Source organism: Cavia porcellus, unplaced genomic scaffold (assembly GCF_034190915.1).
Source record: "Cavia porcellus strain 051 isolate PalLab524CR breed Dunkin Hartley unplaced genomic scaffold, mCavPor4.1 scaffold_26, whole genome shotgun sequence".
Lineage (NCBI taxonomy): Eukaryota > Metazoa > Chordata > Mammalia > Rodentia > Caviidae > Cavia > Cavia porcellus.
Genome location: NW_026947509.1, coordinates 15,467,523 through 15,484,874, shown reverse-complemented (window position 1 = coordinate 15,484,874; position 17,352 = coordinate 15,467,523). Strand labels below are relative to the sequence as shown.

The window sequence follows — 17,352 nt, the reverse complement described above, 5'->3', positions numbered from 1 at the left end:
CCAGCAGCAGTGACAAATAAGACACAATGAGGAAAGAAGCTGTTTTGAGGTAAGTCCTAGTGAAACTTCATGAAAGTCAACTAGCCATTTTAAAGTAATTTACTGTGTAAAAAGCTGGTGATAAAAAGAAGTAAAATGGCAAATCTGCCCTTATAGTCGCTGTAGAGAAACTAAAAAAAAAAAAAAAAAAAAAAAAAAATCTATGCTGCTGCATTATCTGGTATCTAAAGATAAAAAGAGCAACAGATCAGAATGAATGGGACAGAATAACACACAGGTCTTGCTCTCTTTCTGCTAGTCTTGAAAGGTGATACAATAAGGTAGACAGTGAATGGGCCATGAATATAGCTCAGTGGCACAGTGCTTGCCTGGCAAGCGCAAGGTCCTAAATTCAATTTCTGGTACTGAATATTAATTAATTCATTAATTAAGGTGGGTGGTAAATAAAGGAAACATTAAACCATATCATGAAGGTTTATGGAGAAGGAGAAGGACTGGAAACTCATATTCACTTTCTGAATAGTAGTGACTGAAACGATACAGTAGAGAGTGGTAAATCGATAGGCAGAATAGAGTGCTAACCACTTCGAAAGGTAAACACAGCAGACAAAAGAGATGGCATCCAGTCCACAGTGGAAGGTTTGACCGCAGGTAGGGACATGAACAAATGGGGAAGAGAGTCTAACAGCAGTGGTGGTAACAGGATGAGAACACTGTCTTCAATTTATTACTCCTCCTCTTCCACTTTGGTCAAAAAGGCTGTGGTCATTTCTTGGAGTAAAATAAGAAATGAAAGAGTAAGAAATACTGTAGTTGTCTTAGAGAGTGGGGAAGTCAACTGACCAATGGAATAAGGAAGCGCTGCCAGATAGCATTTCTGGCACTCTTAGGATTTGTGGTCACAATTTGAGAGATCAGTCAGTATGATCAAAAGTTTTTTCTAGCTGCATTTAGCTGCTGAGGTGTAGAGTGGACAGTTGCTTTTAACTAGAGTCCTTAGTCAAGCATGACAGAGGGCATGTTGTCACGGTCACTGTAGAGTCTATCCCAAATGAAGAGAAGAGGAGGGAAGTGATTTTGAGGACCTTGGGGACAAGCAGGTCTGAAATTTGTAGAGCAGGCACACAGGCTGCAGACCCAGGGAAGAGCTAATATCGCAGCTTATCTGGAGACAGAATTACTTTCTGGGAGGCCTTCAATTGATTGAATGAGGCCCACCCACATTATGAAAGATAATTTGTTTTATCCAAGATCTACTGATTTTAAGTTAAAAGCATTTAAAAATCTTAACATCTATACTGTTTTCCTTCCCACATCTCTCCCCCTTGTGCAAGGCAAGGGCTCTCCTACCCACCTACACCCCCACCCTCACAGTACCTTTGGAAGGGCTGAATTAAGGAAAATGAGATCTAATGTGGTGGCTAAGGGCACAGTTTCAATGTCAAGAGCTCTTGGTTGAAGACTATGCTTAAACCCCTAAGATTCTGAGCAGGTTTTTCAACAAAGCCACAGTTTTGTTAGCTTCAAAATATTAGGGAACTGACCCAGAACAATGGCTGGCACACAGAAAACAGAAAGTGTTAGCTCTTTTTATAGCAAAACTCAATCCAGTTAACCCTACCAACACACCTTCCCCCCAGTTATTCACAAATATAGTATAATTACGCTTAAAATTTCAGAGATTTTTTTTCTAACAAACTGCTTCTAAATTTAATTTGAAAACTGAATGTGTAAGCCAAGTGTGGTTTTGCATACCTGTAATTCCAGCACTTGGGAGGCTGAGGTAGGATCATCAGGAGTTCAAGGCCAGTCTAAGCTAAATAATAAGTTTCAAGGACAGGCTGAATTACATAGAAGACCTTTTCTCAAAACAAACAAACAAATAAACCCCAAACAAATAGATATAAGAAACTGTAAGAAAGGTAAATACAGTTCTGAAGAGAATAAGAGACACTTCGGTATTACCAGATATGAAAATATACTAGATGATCTAATAATGGTGTAGGAAGTAACTAAATAAACAATGTAGAGAGTCTAATACGGACAGATGTAGGTTGTGCCTCAAATTAACATGGTGAAGTATGAATTATTCAATAAGCAGTGTACAAGGCTACAAGGCTGCTTATAATTTTATGTGGGGAAAATTTTCTTACTGATGACATAAAGTTTTTTTTTTGTTTTGTCTTTTTGAGACAGGGTCTCACTATGCAGTTCGGGCTGTCCTTGGGTTCCCTTTGAGCTCAGGCTGGTCTCAAACTTGCAACCATCCTCCTGCCTTAGCCTCGCAAGTGCTTGGACTACAGCAGTGCACCACCATGTTGGGCAAAGCTCAAAAGTTTTGACCACATATATTTTAAAAGTTCTGAAAGGCAAGACACTATAAATATAGTTAAGAAATGTAAGAGGAGATTTTCATTTTTCACTGTCATTTCATACCTAACACGCTTGGTCCTACTTGTCTTCATTTTATATTTAAATTTTAACTTGTCTTTTCTCTGATGCTATAAGACACAACTGTCCTCTTCACTTTTTCCTTTCTAGGTCTGATTTTTAACCCAATAATATTTATATCTTAGTAAAAAAATTTACACACATATGAACAATTTTCCAATACAAGCAAGAATCACCAGTATCTACTGCCTAGCTTCTCCTTCTCTGTCTTGCTGTCTACACTTTTTATTTTCTTGCACTCCAAGTTTGGCCAATATAACCAATCTGCCTAGGCTTTGTCATCATAAAAGAGATTAACTGCTCTTTTTTTGTACCGGAATTGAACTCAGGACCTTGCACTTGCCAGGCAGGCTTTGTGCTACTGAGCTCTATGTCCCCAGCCCCCTTGTAGTAACTATATTTGTAAAGATTCTTTTGCTGTTTTACTCCTAAAATTTCAAAGTTAAACTATCCTTTAACTGAATTGCTTAACTTGAAAAAATTCCGCTTAGCACTTGATCCTAACAGAGTTCTGACTTTCTAAAGCTTGTGTGCTCTTTAGTTTCCAATAGTTGTTTATTAACTCCTACTGAAATTTTATTGGCGCTTTTTATCTTTGTGGAATCTACCCTAATCTCTGATTCATTCCCATTCTGGTACTGCTTGTTATATTTTCAATGATCCCCATGAATTTACTTGAGCAGAGAAACCAAAAATTTCCCTTATTTTTTGCTATTCATTCACTGAAGAGGCCCTGCAAGGCCAGAGTGAGGGCCGGTGTACCTGCTGTTTGGCTGGAACACTCCTGCCCTGGGTATCCTCAAGGTGTACTCCCTTCACTTTTCAGGAGTGCCTCCTGGTGAGACTGTTCATGACTACCCTATCAGAAACTGCACTGTAAACTACAACTGTGCTGGGCACAGTGGTACAGCCTGTAACCAGTCACAGCACTGTGGGAAGCTAAGGAAGGAGGGCCCATAAGTTCAAGTCCTCCCTGGAAAACTTGGTCAATGTTTGTTTATTTATTAAAAAGACTTTAAAACAGAACAAACCTGTAACTAAACCCAGAATGACCTATACAGTCCTTCTTCTTTGAGACAGGGTCTTGCTATACAGTGCAAGCCTCAAACTCACAGCAATCCTCCTGCCTCAGCCTCTTAAGTGCTAGGATTACAGGCATGTGCTACCACACCTGGCCCCTCTCTTTTTCTTAATTTTCCTTTTTAGCATTATTGCCATTGATATACCCATACATTTTCCTTGATAGCTTTGATCTATCAGCAGATGGTTAGAGAAACTTGGCATTAATTTGTTTGCATGCATTTTCTCAAAACTTCAGAAGAAAAAATATTCATTAACGGGAAGGAAAAGAATGATAAAACAGATGCCAATTCTCAACTTAATGTATAGATTTAATTAACAAAAATTTTTTAAACCTATAGACTGGGCACTGCTATGGGTTAGCTTTTTTTTTTTTTTTTTTTTCCCCACAGTTTTTTGAGACAGGGCCTCACTGCACAGTCCAGGCTAGCCTTGAACTCATGGCCTTGAACTTTCTGGCTCAGCCTCTTCAGTCTTGGGATTATAGACATGAACCACCACACCCAGCTACTATGGTTTAGATTTAAAATGTTCCAGAAAAGTCTCATGTGTTCACAGGTGGGGCTCTGAATGTGATTAGATCAGGGAGGGGTGCTAACCTTACCAATGGATTAATCCAAGGATAAGTCCATATTTGAAGGTGTTGTTAAGAGATGGGTTTGGGTGAAGGAAGCAGGTTACAGAGATAGATGCCTTTCTGACTCTTCCCCTGCTCCCTCTGATACTTGATGCCATAAACTGATGTTTCCTCTGCAACATCCTTCTAATCATGATATGATGTTTCTCTCTTGCAGTCAGCCAAGCATGGACTTAACCCTCCAAGAACTGTAGACCAAAATAAGCCTTTCCTCCTTTAGGCTGTGTATGTCAGGAATTTTGTCCCAACAACAAAAAGCTGACCAATAGTGGAATACATCAAAAGAGCTGAAGCCAGGACTTAAGACAGGTATTTGGACACACATGTTCACAGCAGTATTACTAACCATAGCCAAATGGCAATGGAATTCACTACTGACAGATAAGCAGATAAAGAAATGGGATATATGCATACATAATGGAGTACTATTCAGCCTTAAAAGTTCTGAGACAAGCCACAATATGGATAGACAATAAGGACACTATGCTAAGTGAAATAAGTCAGTCACAAAAGAGCAAATCCACTCATAAGGTATGTATCTAATCAAAGTTATAGACAGAGCAGAGTGGCAGATACCAGGGACTGAGAGAAGGAGAATGCAGGGTTGTTCCTTAATGGGTAGAGCTTCAATTTTGCAAGATGAGTAAGTTCTGGAGATTAGCTCCAGAACTCTGTGGATATACTTAATACTATTAACTGTACAGTTACAATGGCTAAGAAGGTGAGGTTTTATGGGTATTTTAACATCACCTTTAAAACAAAACACAAAATCTGTGCAAATATTTCAGAGACACTGAAACATACTTCTATGAAGGAAAGTGAGTTAAAGCCAAGAAAACTTTGGACTAATAATGAAGGGAAACTGGCCCAGCCACGTACAGAATACAACGTGAAGTTTTAACAATTAAAATAGTGTGGTAGGTAGGCATGGTGTGGCATGTGTCTGTAGTCTCAGCCCTCGGGAGGCTGAGGCAGGAGAAATGCCATGAATACAAGGCACGTCTGGACTATCCTGCAAGACTGTGTAGTAATGTGACTGTGTAGTAATCAACAATTGTGTACAGCTAAGAATTTGATGGTAGGATCACATTTTAGCAGGGAAAGACTATTTTGAATAACGTGAGGCCAATTATTTTTTAAATTACAATTTTAGGGGTTAGAAGTCACATAACAAATACCAAAATGCACTGAAGCTTTGCAATTAATTTTTGAGTATTTCTGATGAGAATCTGACAGTAAGTAAAAGAAAATATATTAAGAAAAATTTATTCAACAAAAAATTAATCTAAATAGGCTCTCCCTGGTATAGAAGTATTTATGTTCCAAAGTTCCATTTTGTTAATTTTATCCATCATCATAAATGTGGCATGGAACTGATGTACACTGAACTACTGCAGCTGTGCGCTGAAACACACTACATCCCTGCGGCTTTTAGTTGCCAACATGCATGAACCCTACCAACATCTGGGAAGCTGTCAATCACAAAAGGTTTCTATGCTTCTTTTTTATACTTCAAATTTTCTATTTTAAGTTGCTAGGTAAATATTCTGTACCAACTCAAGGAATTACTAAACGGGGAACACTGAAGGTTTCCCACTTACATATGTCTTTCAGAGATGGTGTGGTAGGTAGAACTGACTCAATTGTATACACTCCTTGTTCTCTGAACCTGTGTATACATTATATTACTGGCAAAATGACTACAGATGTAATTAAAATCCTGTAAAATAGGTAAGTTACACAGGACTATCTGGGTGGGTCCCGTTTAATTACATAAACTGCAGGTAGAACAGATGTGGCAAAACAGAGAAGTCAGAGACACTTGAAGCAGAAGGACTCAACATACACTGCTGCTTTGAAGATGCAAGACTACAAGACATTTTAAGCAGCTGAGCAAGACTCCCAGCTGATAGCCAGCAAGAAATGAGACTAAAGTAAAACAAGAAGCCTGCCCCTTCCTGTGAGTCAGTGTCATACATGGGCTGCGGGGAGAACCAGATGCCAGCCCCTTCCAGTGTGCGGGCTGGGAGACAAGAAGAGCCAAGCCTTCTCCCACACCATTAAGTGACAGGCTGATCCAGAGAAACACAGGCTGAGATGATAGCTGCTGAAGTAAAGTACAACTTAACCCTTACAGTGTTTAGTGTTTTGTTGAGTTTTCAGGCGTAAAGCCAGTAGTCTGATTATTTATTTAGAGGATAATACACAACACAGCATCTATGGGCAATCTCCTTCTGAATGTGGTAGTCATTGTTAATTCCCTATTATCTTGATTTAAATTCCTGCACTGTTTTCATTGTTTGGTTTGATGCTGTTTTGTCTTGTTTGATTTTATTATATATGATAACATGGGCAGCGATTTCAAAGATAAGATACATTATGATAACCATTTTGGATTTACTATTATCTTGTTTTGAAGTGCTGTATCACATTCATTGTTTTGTTTTTATTGGTTCTATTCTGTTGTTTAGTTTGATTTTCTTATGTCTGATGGGATGGACAGCTATTTTGAAGACAAGAGGCATTATGGTAGCCATTGTTGATTTCCTATTATCTTGTTTTGAAATCCTGTACCCCTTACACTGTTTTATTTTGATTATCTTTATTATTTTATTTTGCTTGGTTTTATTCTTTAAAATAAAAAATTATTTAAAAAATAAGACAGATTTAAAACCTTAAGTAACTAGTAGGGCATAGTGGTGTGGCCCTGTAATCCTAGCACTCAGGAGGCTGAAGGAGGAGGATCACTACAAGTTCAAGACCAGCCTGAACATGTGAAATCCTTACTCAATAAATAAATAAATAAATAAATCTTAAGTAAACAATTTTTGCTAACCAGTTTGAATGAGTTTGGACACAGGCTTGGCCACAGAGCAACCAGCCTAGAACACCTGGGCTTCTAATTTACAAAAATGTGAACTAAAAATCTGTGTGATTTTAGATGGCCACGTTTTTGTCAATTTGTCACTGTAGCAATAAAAATAAATATGGAGTTTGAATTTTCTCATGTACACTGAGAGGCGGCAGGGCAAGGCAAGGCAGGGCTGTGTAGATTTATAATCATCTTTTTTGTTTAGACTCATGGGTCACTGTTTCTATACTATGTAAGAGGCACTGGCCCAAGAAACATACTTTGTTATAAGAAAATAAAAAATAGATCCTATTAATTAGTTAAATCTGTGTTAAAAGTCAATAACTGACAATGTTTTGGAGACTTTGAAAATCTAATTTTGGGAGACTGCAGAACATGGCGGACAGACAACAGCAACTACTGAACGCTCTCTAAAGGCTCGGCTCAGAGGCCAGGAATGATGCGGACTAAGGAGATACGAACCAGTAGAGATATGCTCTGCTGACTCAGGAACGAACTGGGCTGAGAGAATCCAACTTGGAATACAGTCCTGGCGCTAAAATAGGAACAGAAAAATCTCGGTGTGGAGGCTCGATCCCGCGCCATTGGAAACCGCGGTTTGGATTTCCCGCTGCCCGGCGGTCGGCTACCTCCACAGCGGCTCGGCAAGGAGAGACGCGACCACCGAGCTCTGGGAACGGGAGTCTGCGAACGGAGTCCCCGCGCCATCGGAAACCGCGGTTTGGATTTCCCGCCGCCCGGCGGCCGGCTACCTCCACAGCGGCTCGGCAAGGAGAGACGCGACTGCCGAGCTCTGGGAACGGGAGTCTAGGAACGGAGTCCCCGCGCCATCGGAAACCGCGGTTTGGATTTCCCGCCGCCAGGCGGCCGGCTACCTCCACAGCGGCTCGGCAAGGAGAGACACGCAGAGGCTCGGGAACGGGAGTCTGCGAACGGAGTCGGAAACGCGACGGACAGGGAGGAAGGCTGACTGGTGGCGAGGTGAGCGAGGAACTGACTCCCTACCACAGTTTGACTCCAGCGGAGGTTTTTCTGGGCTCGGGCAGTCCTGTAAGAGCAGGGCGCGGTGGCAACTCCAGCCGCACATTCCCCTCTCGGACGGGATTGGTGAAAGGTGCCTGGCCGGAGTGACGCTACTGGCGGACTCCCTAGGCTGGCCTAACCCAGATCCCAGAGCCTGACGGTGGCCCGGAGGAGCGACTGACTCCCGCGTAGGCTGCCTCCTCCGCAACTCCCTGGGGCGCAGCGGTGGGCGGGAACAACTAGCCAGCGCAATTTGATCAGGCTGTGGCTGACAGGCAGGGAAGCCGGGCCTCCTGTGTAAGATTGCATTTTATAAGGAACAGAAAATATGGGGAAGGGAAGCAACAAAAAATGCTCCTCGGCCCCCAATCCTGAGAATCAGGCAATAGTGGACACTGCACCAATATACATTAAGCGCCATTTAGAGAGCCTCATAGACCAATTCAGAAACGAAGTTATCAATGACCTGAAGCTAGAAGTATGCAGAATAGTTAGAGAAATGCTAAGCACCACCCAGGAAAAAGCAGATGGTGGAATGGAAGAACAGAAAAAGAGGGGAGAATTGCTTGATGGAGAAAACAGAGAAAGCATTGAGTATGTGAAGCAGGTGCAAAGGGACTATCAAGACATTAAGAAGTCTACCCAAGACTGGCATAACAGCTTGAAAGAAACTAAGGACAGACTATCTGAATTGGAGGGCAGACTTGAAACATGGGAGAATGAAATGAAAAACTTCTTAAAAATAACAAAGAAACACACAGCAATAATACAAAGACAAGAAGATGATAAGAGGAGCCATAACTTAAGGATTAAGAACATAAAAGAAGAAGTAGGGACACAAACAAGTGAACTACAAAAACTACTCACAGAAATAATCCAGGAGAATTTTCCTAATTTAGCAAAAGGTAAAGATACTCAAATGTATGAGGCATACAGGACCCCAGCTACCTACAACCCTAACAGAGAAACACCCAGGCATATAATAATAAAAATTCCAGAAATTCAATACAAGAACAGAATATTAAAAGCTGTAAGAGACAAGAAACAGATCACTTACAAGGGAATACCCATCAGAATTACAGCAGATTTCTCTTCACAAACCATCAAATCACGAAGAGCATGGGGAGAAATAATTCAAGCTTTGAAAGATAATAATCTCCAGCCAAGACTGAGATATCCTGCACAACTGTCCCTGGAAATTGATGGAAAAACGAGGTGCTTCCAGGATAAAGAGGAACTGGGGGAATTTGCAACCACCAATTCAACCCTACAGAAAGTATTGCAGGATATTCTAAAAAAAGAAAAATACAAAGAACCCAGTAATAGGGGCGGGGAGGCCACAACGAATGGAGCAGAGAACAAAATGAAGAAGACAAACTGACAGCTACTGACAGAAAAAGAGCTCAACAGAAATGAGACAGAGAAGATTGGATGATAGGAACAGCTTTTTTTTTTGGAGAAAATGACATCTTAATAGGTAATGCTGATTTAGTGCCATCTTGTTTTGAAGTCTCATTTAGCTTTTGTTCTTCTGTCTCCAATGGTCTAAACAGGTTGTATCTTATTGGATTTTGTTATGTACGATAGTATAAGAAAAAACCTTTTAAAGACAAGGAGATTATACAGAGACCATTGTTCATTTTCTGTTAGTCGATTCTAAATACTCTATAATGCTGTCATTCTCTTAAATGGATTTACATTGTTTTGATATACTTAATGCTACAGTATATGAAGTTGTACTCAAGGACTTCAGGGAGGGAGTCAATATGGTAACTATTTGTGGGTCAGGATTATCTGGTGGTGAAACACTATTCTGCTTAAATGGTTATGTTTTGATCTACCCTGTTTCGCTGTTATGCCCTCTTTTTTCTCAATCTCCACTCCATTATTTACTTTTTTATTTTTATCCATTTAATTAAAGGGAAAAATATAGCAGGATATAATATAGTAACCCACTTTGACTTTCTATTATCTCGATTTGAAGCCCTGTATTACTCTCACCATCTTGTTTTTGACTGAGGTTCCTCTATTCTGTTTTGCTGGATAGTATCAGGTTCGAAAGTTTAGGCATCAGCTGAGAAGATAATGAGATTCATTATAACGCCCATTCTCGTTGACTTTTATCTACTTATGAAGACCTACAATATCTCCAATGTTTTGGTTTTGTCGGTTTTATTCTTTACGGTTTAGTTCAATTGTATTACAACTAATGATATAGGCAATTCTATTAGAAATAGCGGGAGGCATTATGGTAACCATTGTTGATCACCTTGTATTATGTTTTTATATTATCTATTATGTCCACCCTTTTGACTTGACCGATTCTGTTCTGATATGTCACATTTGGTTTTACTCTCTTCCAAAAAAGCAATAAGAACCGTGGGAGCAATGAAACCCAAAATGTGTAATAGACACTGTACAAAAGAGAGGAAAAGAAAGTGCTCTAAACTATATAACTGCATGTATATTTAAATGTATAAGATAGAAAATGATATCACAGAGTTTTATTGGATCATTGAACAGAACTGTTTGCAGTATCATTGTTGGAAAGTCCACTCTACAAGCTTTAATTTTGTGACTTGAACAATTATTTCTAAGATGGCAATATGTAATCCATTAACTAGTGATTTCCTACTGCGCATTTTTTTATTCTGTAAATCTGTATAACTTATACCCCTTCACTGTTTTTTTTTCTTTCTTTTCTTTTCTCCTTAAATAAAAATTTAAAAAAAAAAATCTAATTTTGACAAGTAAAGCCACTCCCTTAGTCTAGTCCCTCAGTATTGAAAATAATGTTTTATAAGGTAAGAATATTTTTCTTCTGTTCCATTTCTATGATCCTCTCTATCTTCATCTGGTCCAATAATCAAAGCTAAAAATTGGCAATGTACTAAGCAAAGAGACAAGAGGAAAAAACAAAACTCTGAATTAGGGATATGGCACAAAGAAGACCAAATTAGGTTTTCATCCATGCTTCTCCTAGTAAAAATTGGCTAGTTAACAGTCCCATTTGTTTGGCAAATATTTACATAACACCTTATAAATACAGGCTCTGTTGTAGATACTTGTTACAATGTTATCAAGGAACTTACAGTTTAAGGAGACACACAGAATTCAATATACTCTATGCAGTAACTGAAACAAGCAGAAAGTATGATTAGGGCAAGGAAGCTCACCCAAAAATGATAAGCAAAGGCTAAGCTACATCCAGAGGGTGCAGGAGCTGGACTAAGACATTAGAGACAGAACAATCAGCATATGTCAAAATACAGAGATGTGAATTAATATACAACGGCCTGTTTGGGTAACTAAAGATTTTCAATGCATAAACCTAAAGAGTGTACACACAGACAGAGGGCATGGGTGTTTAACTGCCAGGAAGGCATCATCTTATAAAAGGTATTAGATTTTATCCTACATTTTAGGCTAAGGAATGGCACAATCATGTTTCGAGAAAATAACTTTGTAAAAGAATGGAAATTTAAAAAATTAAAAGTAATACCAGAGATTGAAACTAGTAAGGAAGTCATTATACTAGTAAGGAAGTATTAGACAGAACAATATAATGTGGACCTAATGTTAAACTTGATAAGCAATAGTGTTAATAGGAGTAAAACCACCAATTTAAACAAATAGGTACTCAGAAAGTAAACCATAACAGTACTGTATTCTAAGCTCCCCAGCAACTGCCATTTTCCAAATGCCTTTCTTCCTTACCTGCAGGTTATTATATAGGCTAGAAAAGCAAGATACTCACTCACTCACTCAGTTTCAGCAGTTACATGTGAGCCAATGCTGGGTCATCTCTTGGAAAGCAGAGGGGCTCTAGCAATGTTCTTCCTGTCTGTGAAAGGACACAGATATGTATAGGGAAAGTCCCTGCCCTCCTTTACGTCCTGCTGGCTGGGAATACTACACTTAGTGCTATGGCAGTAAATCCACAGTCATGGGGGTCAAACCAAAGGCAACAAGACTGAACACAGCAGAGTATGAGAATGGGAAAAATCTCAGGTTTTTTTTTTTTTTTTTCCTTTTTATCGGTACCGGGGATCGAACTCACAACTGCCTGCTTGCAAGGCAGGTGCTTACGCCGCTGAGCTAAATCCCCAGCAAAATCTCAGGTTTTTTTGTGGTACGAGGGACTGAATCCAGGGCCTTCACATTGAGCTACATCCTTAGCTCTTTTCAAAAAAATGTTTAAGACAGCATCTCTTCAGGCCACTAAGTTGCCTGGGCTGGGCTCAAACTGGCAATTCTCCTGCCTCAGTCTAAAAATCTTGATTATGTGACTCGGCTGTTGAGCTAACCCAGGACTAAATATCCTTCCAATTTAAGACACTGATTGTTAAGTTCTGTTATTTTTGTATGGATCAACCACACTGAAACACAGACCAGGCTTAATGATTGACTGTGAAGGGTCTGTCAAGGAATGCAAGGAACTTAGATTTACTCCCCAGTTTCTGGGTTGGGTTACTGAGTAAAAGAAAGTATTAGTTACCAAAATAAAATTATAACATAAGTGGTGGTGTTTTAGTGAGAGCACAGGTCAACAGTAGCGTGATCTGGTAGAGGGGGAAGACATTTGTTTCTGGACGTGATGATTCAGAGATACTATGAATATTACAATTCAAGATATTATTAGGTAAAGAGTATATTCAGATGTATAAGTCTGAAACTTGTTCAGAAATTATGAACTACATATACAGATATATGTGAAGACCTTATATATAAACCACATATACTTTCACACTCTACTAATAGAAAAGGCAGGGCAAAAGAATGGAGTACAGGCAAAAATGCCTAAATCTGAAGAGCCCTAAGGAATATTTTTTTTTTTTTCTGTCTTTTTTTCCCCCTAAGATTCTAAAGACGTGGGTTGGGAGTACAGCTCAGTGGCACAGTGCCTGTCTGGCTAGTGCAAAGTTCTGAGTCTGAATCTTGGTACCCAAAACAAAACAAAAGATTCTAAAGATGTACAGAAACTGTTTAGCACAGAAAGAAAGTTGTTTACAGAATAAATCTACAAACACTATCAAATACCTTCATACTTTACAGGTATTTATTAGTAGGCACAATAGGGAAAAGAAAATGTGGACTAATGAAAAAAAGAAAAACCTTCTGCTAAAGAGATTTGTCCTCATGCTTTAAACTAATCTGAATCAGCTTCTTTGCTATATATACCAATAAACTTGAAATATGTGAATAACCTCATTTCCAAGATTCAGAAAGTAACTACCAGATACACTTTATTGGTGGTAGACTACCCCAAGTACATTGAGGAAGGTAACCACCACAAAGAGAGCAGGCAGTAGCAGCACCATCCATGACTAACCTTTTGAGGCTAACACTATTCTTCCAGCAGTTGATACAGGTAGCTTTGATACAACTACTAAGGAATATGTAGCAGTTACAGAACTAGAGGAATGTTCCACACAGATGCCTCAATCTGATGAACAGGAAACAGATTTGAAGCAGGTGACAATCTGACAAAGATGCACAAGGATACACAGCAACAGATATAACCACAGTCGCAAAAAACCAATGGTTGATTTTTATGTCAAATTTGGAGCAGATAGCTGATGTACTAAGCCTGCAGAAAACAGTCTCAAAGGCATCTAACAGGACTAGGAATTACAACCAAAGATAAAAGGAATTCATCCTTGGCATCAAGCAAAAACATCAAAAGTTAAAACTGACTTGAGAAAAATAAGCATGAGTCAACGTGTACCTCAACCCACCGGTCTGCCTTCTAAATTACAGTGTAATGGATCACACTGTTTCCTCCACAGCAATGTGTAGTAGTTTTCCTCCTTCAGGGACCCTCAGCCCTTCACGGAAGCCCACCATCACTTCCACTTATGAAATTCTAGTGCAGCTGTCCGTTTTCTCTCAAGCACTCTGTATGTATGCTGGTTATACTGGACCAGCAGTACATCCTGTTTTTTCCTACTCCTGTCAGTTTGTCCTCTGCCTTTGGAGATCCTACCAATGTTTCAAGTTTCCCCCATTTTATCTTTCAGCGTTCCCTGATCCTATAACCTAGTCTCCATTGCATCTGTTTCTGCTTTTAACAAAATCCTGGTTCTCATATTTTGAACTGTTGCTATCAGGACAGTCTAAATTCCTTAAAGGAAAACGGGTAATTCATATTGTTGCTTCTACAAAATCAAAATTAAATTAGTAATAAGTTACTGAATTATAGTACTGAATACAATACTTGTAGACCAAAAACTCAAAAGAACATACAAGTTTTTTATTCAACTATCCACCATTCTGTTATGTTTCTCCTACTGTCTACTGTCGATAGGAAAAACCAATACATAAGAAATAATCACAAGAATTACTTGATAAAGAAAATGATGGATCAAGGCTATCCCTTAGAAATTCTAGATACTATGGGCAGGTCAACTGACCCTGTTCACTGCCTGCTTCCTCCATAACTACTTACTTTTTATGAAAGTTAAGAAATAAGCTGTTGGTTAATTAGGTAAAAATTTAACATTGTTCAAAACACTCTTTCTTTCCTTATAAAGTACTGGTTTGAGTATCTCCAGCCTCTCTCAAAAGAAATAGCAAAAGTTTTCCTGATTTACACAATATCTACCAAATGTCAAGACATTCTTTTAAGTTTTATTTCAAAAGTACCCCCATCATGGTACCATGAATTGAAACCATGACATCTTACAGGCAAGCACTCAACTACTGCATCCTAGCTCTAAAAAAAATGAAACCAACAACTTTGTATATTTTCACATATTTCTTCGAGGCTCTGAAACCACGGCTTCTGGCTTCTGGCCACTGCTTAATCCTAATTTATAAATAATAGCCGTATCTCAAGATACATTTTTAAGAGTAGAATGTACCTCGAGGGATGGTTTGAGATGGTCTTTATGAATAAAAAAGAAACCAAATTCAGGTGGAGAGCACTGAAACAATAAAGGGCAACATGAAGTCTCAGAAAAGAAGTTTGTCTAGTCAAACACAAAAAGTTTAGAGATTTTTAAACAGTGGCATAAGATAAAGGCCTTACTAAGTGCCATGCTGTTCTAAGATTTCTTGTCTTGATTATTCTGCCCCTTAGTTTTTTATATCAATTTTACCTCTTCGTCCACTAACTCACCTTTTATCTCCGGGCTTACACTACAACTTAATAGAGGACTCACTTCAAGTCAGGAGCAGGCTCTACGCTCTGTTGACATAATTCCCAGATATGGTATTCGGAATCCCTTTTTACACTCTAAACTTACACTCTTACAAACAATTCAAAAGAGCACAGTTTAAATCAGTGAATGACAATCAAGAGTCTGCACTTCAGTATTTCTGCTGTAAGGCATCTTTAAACCAACGAAAATATCGATGGGGGATTTTTTTTTTCATCTGTCATCTACTTACAGAAAATTCTAAGCACTACAGGCAGAGATAATCTTTACAAAACACACAACTCGGTAACCAAAGACAAGCCAATAAACCCAAGCATGCACCTAACCAGGGCAGTAAATCTCTACCCAGAGTCTCTCCGGGGGAGTATTTCAATTGCAACGATCCGGCGAACCAGTCCTGGGACTCTAGTCTGTGCTTGCAGGCAGCACTTCAAAGTTAGGTGCCACAATAAACAAGTTAGTTCTTTCCCCTCCGGTGGTCATGTCATCCACCTGTTGCATCACCTGGAAAGTGGCCTTCGGGATCTAGGGAAGGAGCAGCACCGTGATCTCGAAAGAACTCAGCGCGGCTATTTGCTTGATAAATTTTAACCACATTCACTTTCCTGAAGCTGCTTTGGGCAAGGGTGTGCGGGCTGGCGTCCACCTTTGGAGAGAGTCTAGGAGAAAGAGCGATAGCTGGGACTTTCTGGACTTAGATGGGAGTTTCGGAAGACTTGAGCGTTCAGACAAACGCACTGTGCAGCAGCACTAGCAGCAGCAGCAGCAGCAGCAATAGCAGCAGCAGCGAGAGAAGCCGAGCGCGGGGCAGCCGCGGGGCCAGGTGGTGGCGGGGAGGTCGGAACTGCGACCGAGGCGCCACCGAAAGAGCACAGCACGTTCGCCGCCGAGGGGCCGGGCCCGGAGCGGGTCCAGCAGACCCGAGCCTCGGGCGCAGAAGCCCCGAGGCGGACAGGGTCGCGCCGACCCGTGCGTCGCCGGCGCCGGATTAGAAAACGACCGCATCCCCTCCCCCACCCCTGGGAACTCCGCCGGGGGCGGGGAGCGCGCAGGCGGCGCCCGGGGCTGCACTCACCATGTCGTACACGTTGAGCACCACTAACTGGTTCGCCCCCATCCTCCTCCTCCCCGCGGCCGCCGCCTCGTCCGCCAGCCGCTCGCTCTCCGCGGGGTCGAGGCCGCTCCCACCTCAGCGGGCGCCTCGGGGGGCCCGAGCCGGGCACTACGCGTACAGCCCAGTCCGCATCAGCCGGCGCGGAAGCATCTGGCAGCCGGGCCGCTTCGGGGCGCCGCAGGCAGGAGCCGGTACGAGGACGGGGCCGGACGGGTGGCGGGCCCGCTCCGGCTCAGGCGCCTCCCCTCGGCAGCAGACACGTGGGGAAAGGCGGGGCCTGAGCGAGGGGCGGGCGCCAGGCGCCCCGGAGGCGGGGCTGGCCCGGCGCCGAGCTGAGCCGCCTGCGCTCTGGTTCTCTGCTGCCGCACCTCGGGACCTAAAATGGCGGCAGCCTCGGAGCCGTTCCAACCTTGGGGGTGCGAGGTCGCAAGAAAACTACAATTCCCAGCATGCAGAGCGTCACTAAGGCGGAGTCTCTACAGCCCTTTACTTCAGTTCCCACCATCCTGTGGGGTCCCGAGCTGCAGCAGATGTCCCGAGAGACTACATCTCCCAGCATGCAGTGTCTTAGATCGGCCTGCGGAGACTTCGCGGTTCGTCCTTGGCGAAAGCTGGTCACCCACCTTCAAGCTCACTGCGCTGATTCTGGTGCTGTTAATTTATGTCTCGTTGAACCTGATGAAGCCGACAGAGTGTGACAAAAAGACCAAAATCATGACCCTAAGTTTTTCAGTCCCTCCCTCGCTTTTTATTTTTGCAAGGGAGAGGTGAGGAAATTGAGGAAGGTAGGATCTTGGTGTAGGATTGGAAGCAACATGCGTTCAGTTAAACCGCAATGTAGATTTTTAAAAACTATGCTGCAGAGTGCGAGATACAGCATTCGTGGATTAGCACAACCTGGACGCACAAGGTGCTTGTGCATGCATTCAACAAGTACTTGTGGTGTGTGCCTCATACGCTAGGCATCTCCCTTCGCTGTAGAGGATGTTAAGGGAACAAAGTATCAGTCTGTGTG

At 41.3% G+C, this 17,352-nt stretch overlaps 1 protein-coding gene across 1 annotated transcript in view; it reads right to left on the bottom strand.

The window, feature by feature from the left end:
- Desi2 (desumoylating isopeptidase 2) overlaps nt 1-16,584 on the bottom strand; it is a 55,441-nt gene extending 38,857 nt beyond the window's left edge. Inside the window, exon 1 of the mRNA XM_003474256.5 lies at nt 16,299-16,584. Within this exon, the coding sequence (XP_003474304.2) occupies nt 16,299-16,340 (42 nt within the window). The 5' untranslated portion in view covers nt 16,341-16,584. The remainder of the gene's footprint in view (nt 1-16,298) is intronic.
- Nucleotides 16,585-17,352: the final 768 nt, after the last annotated feature.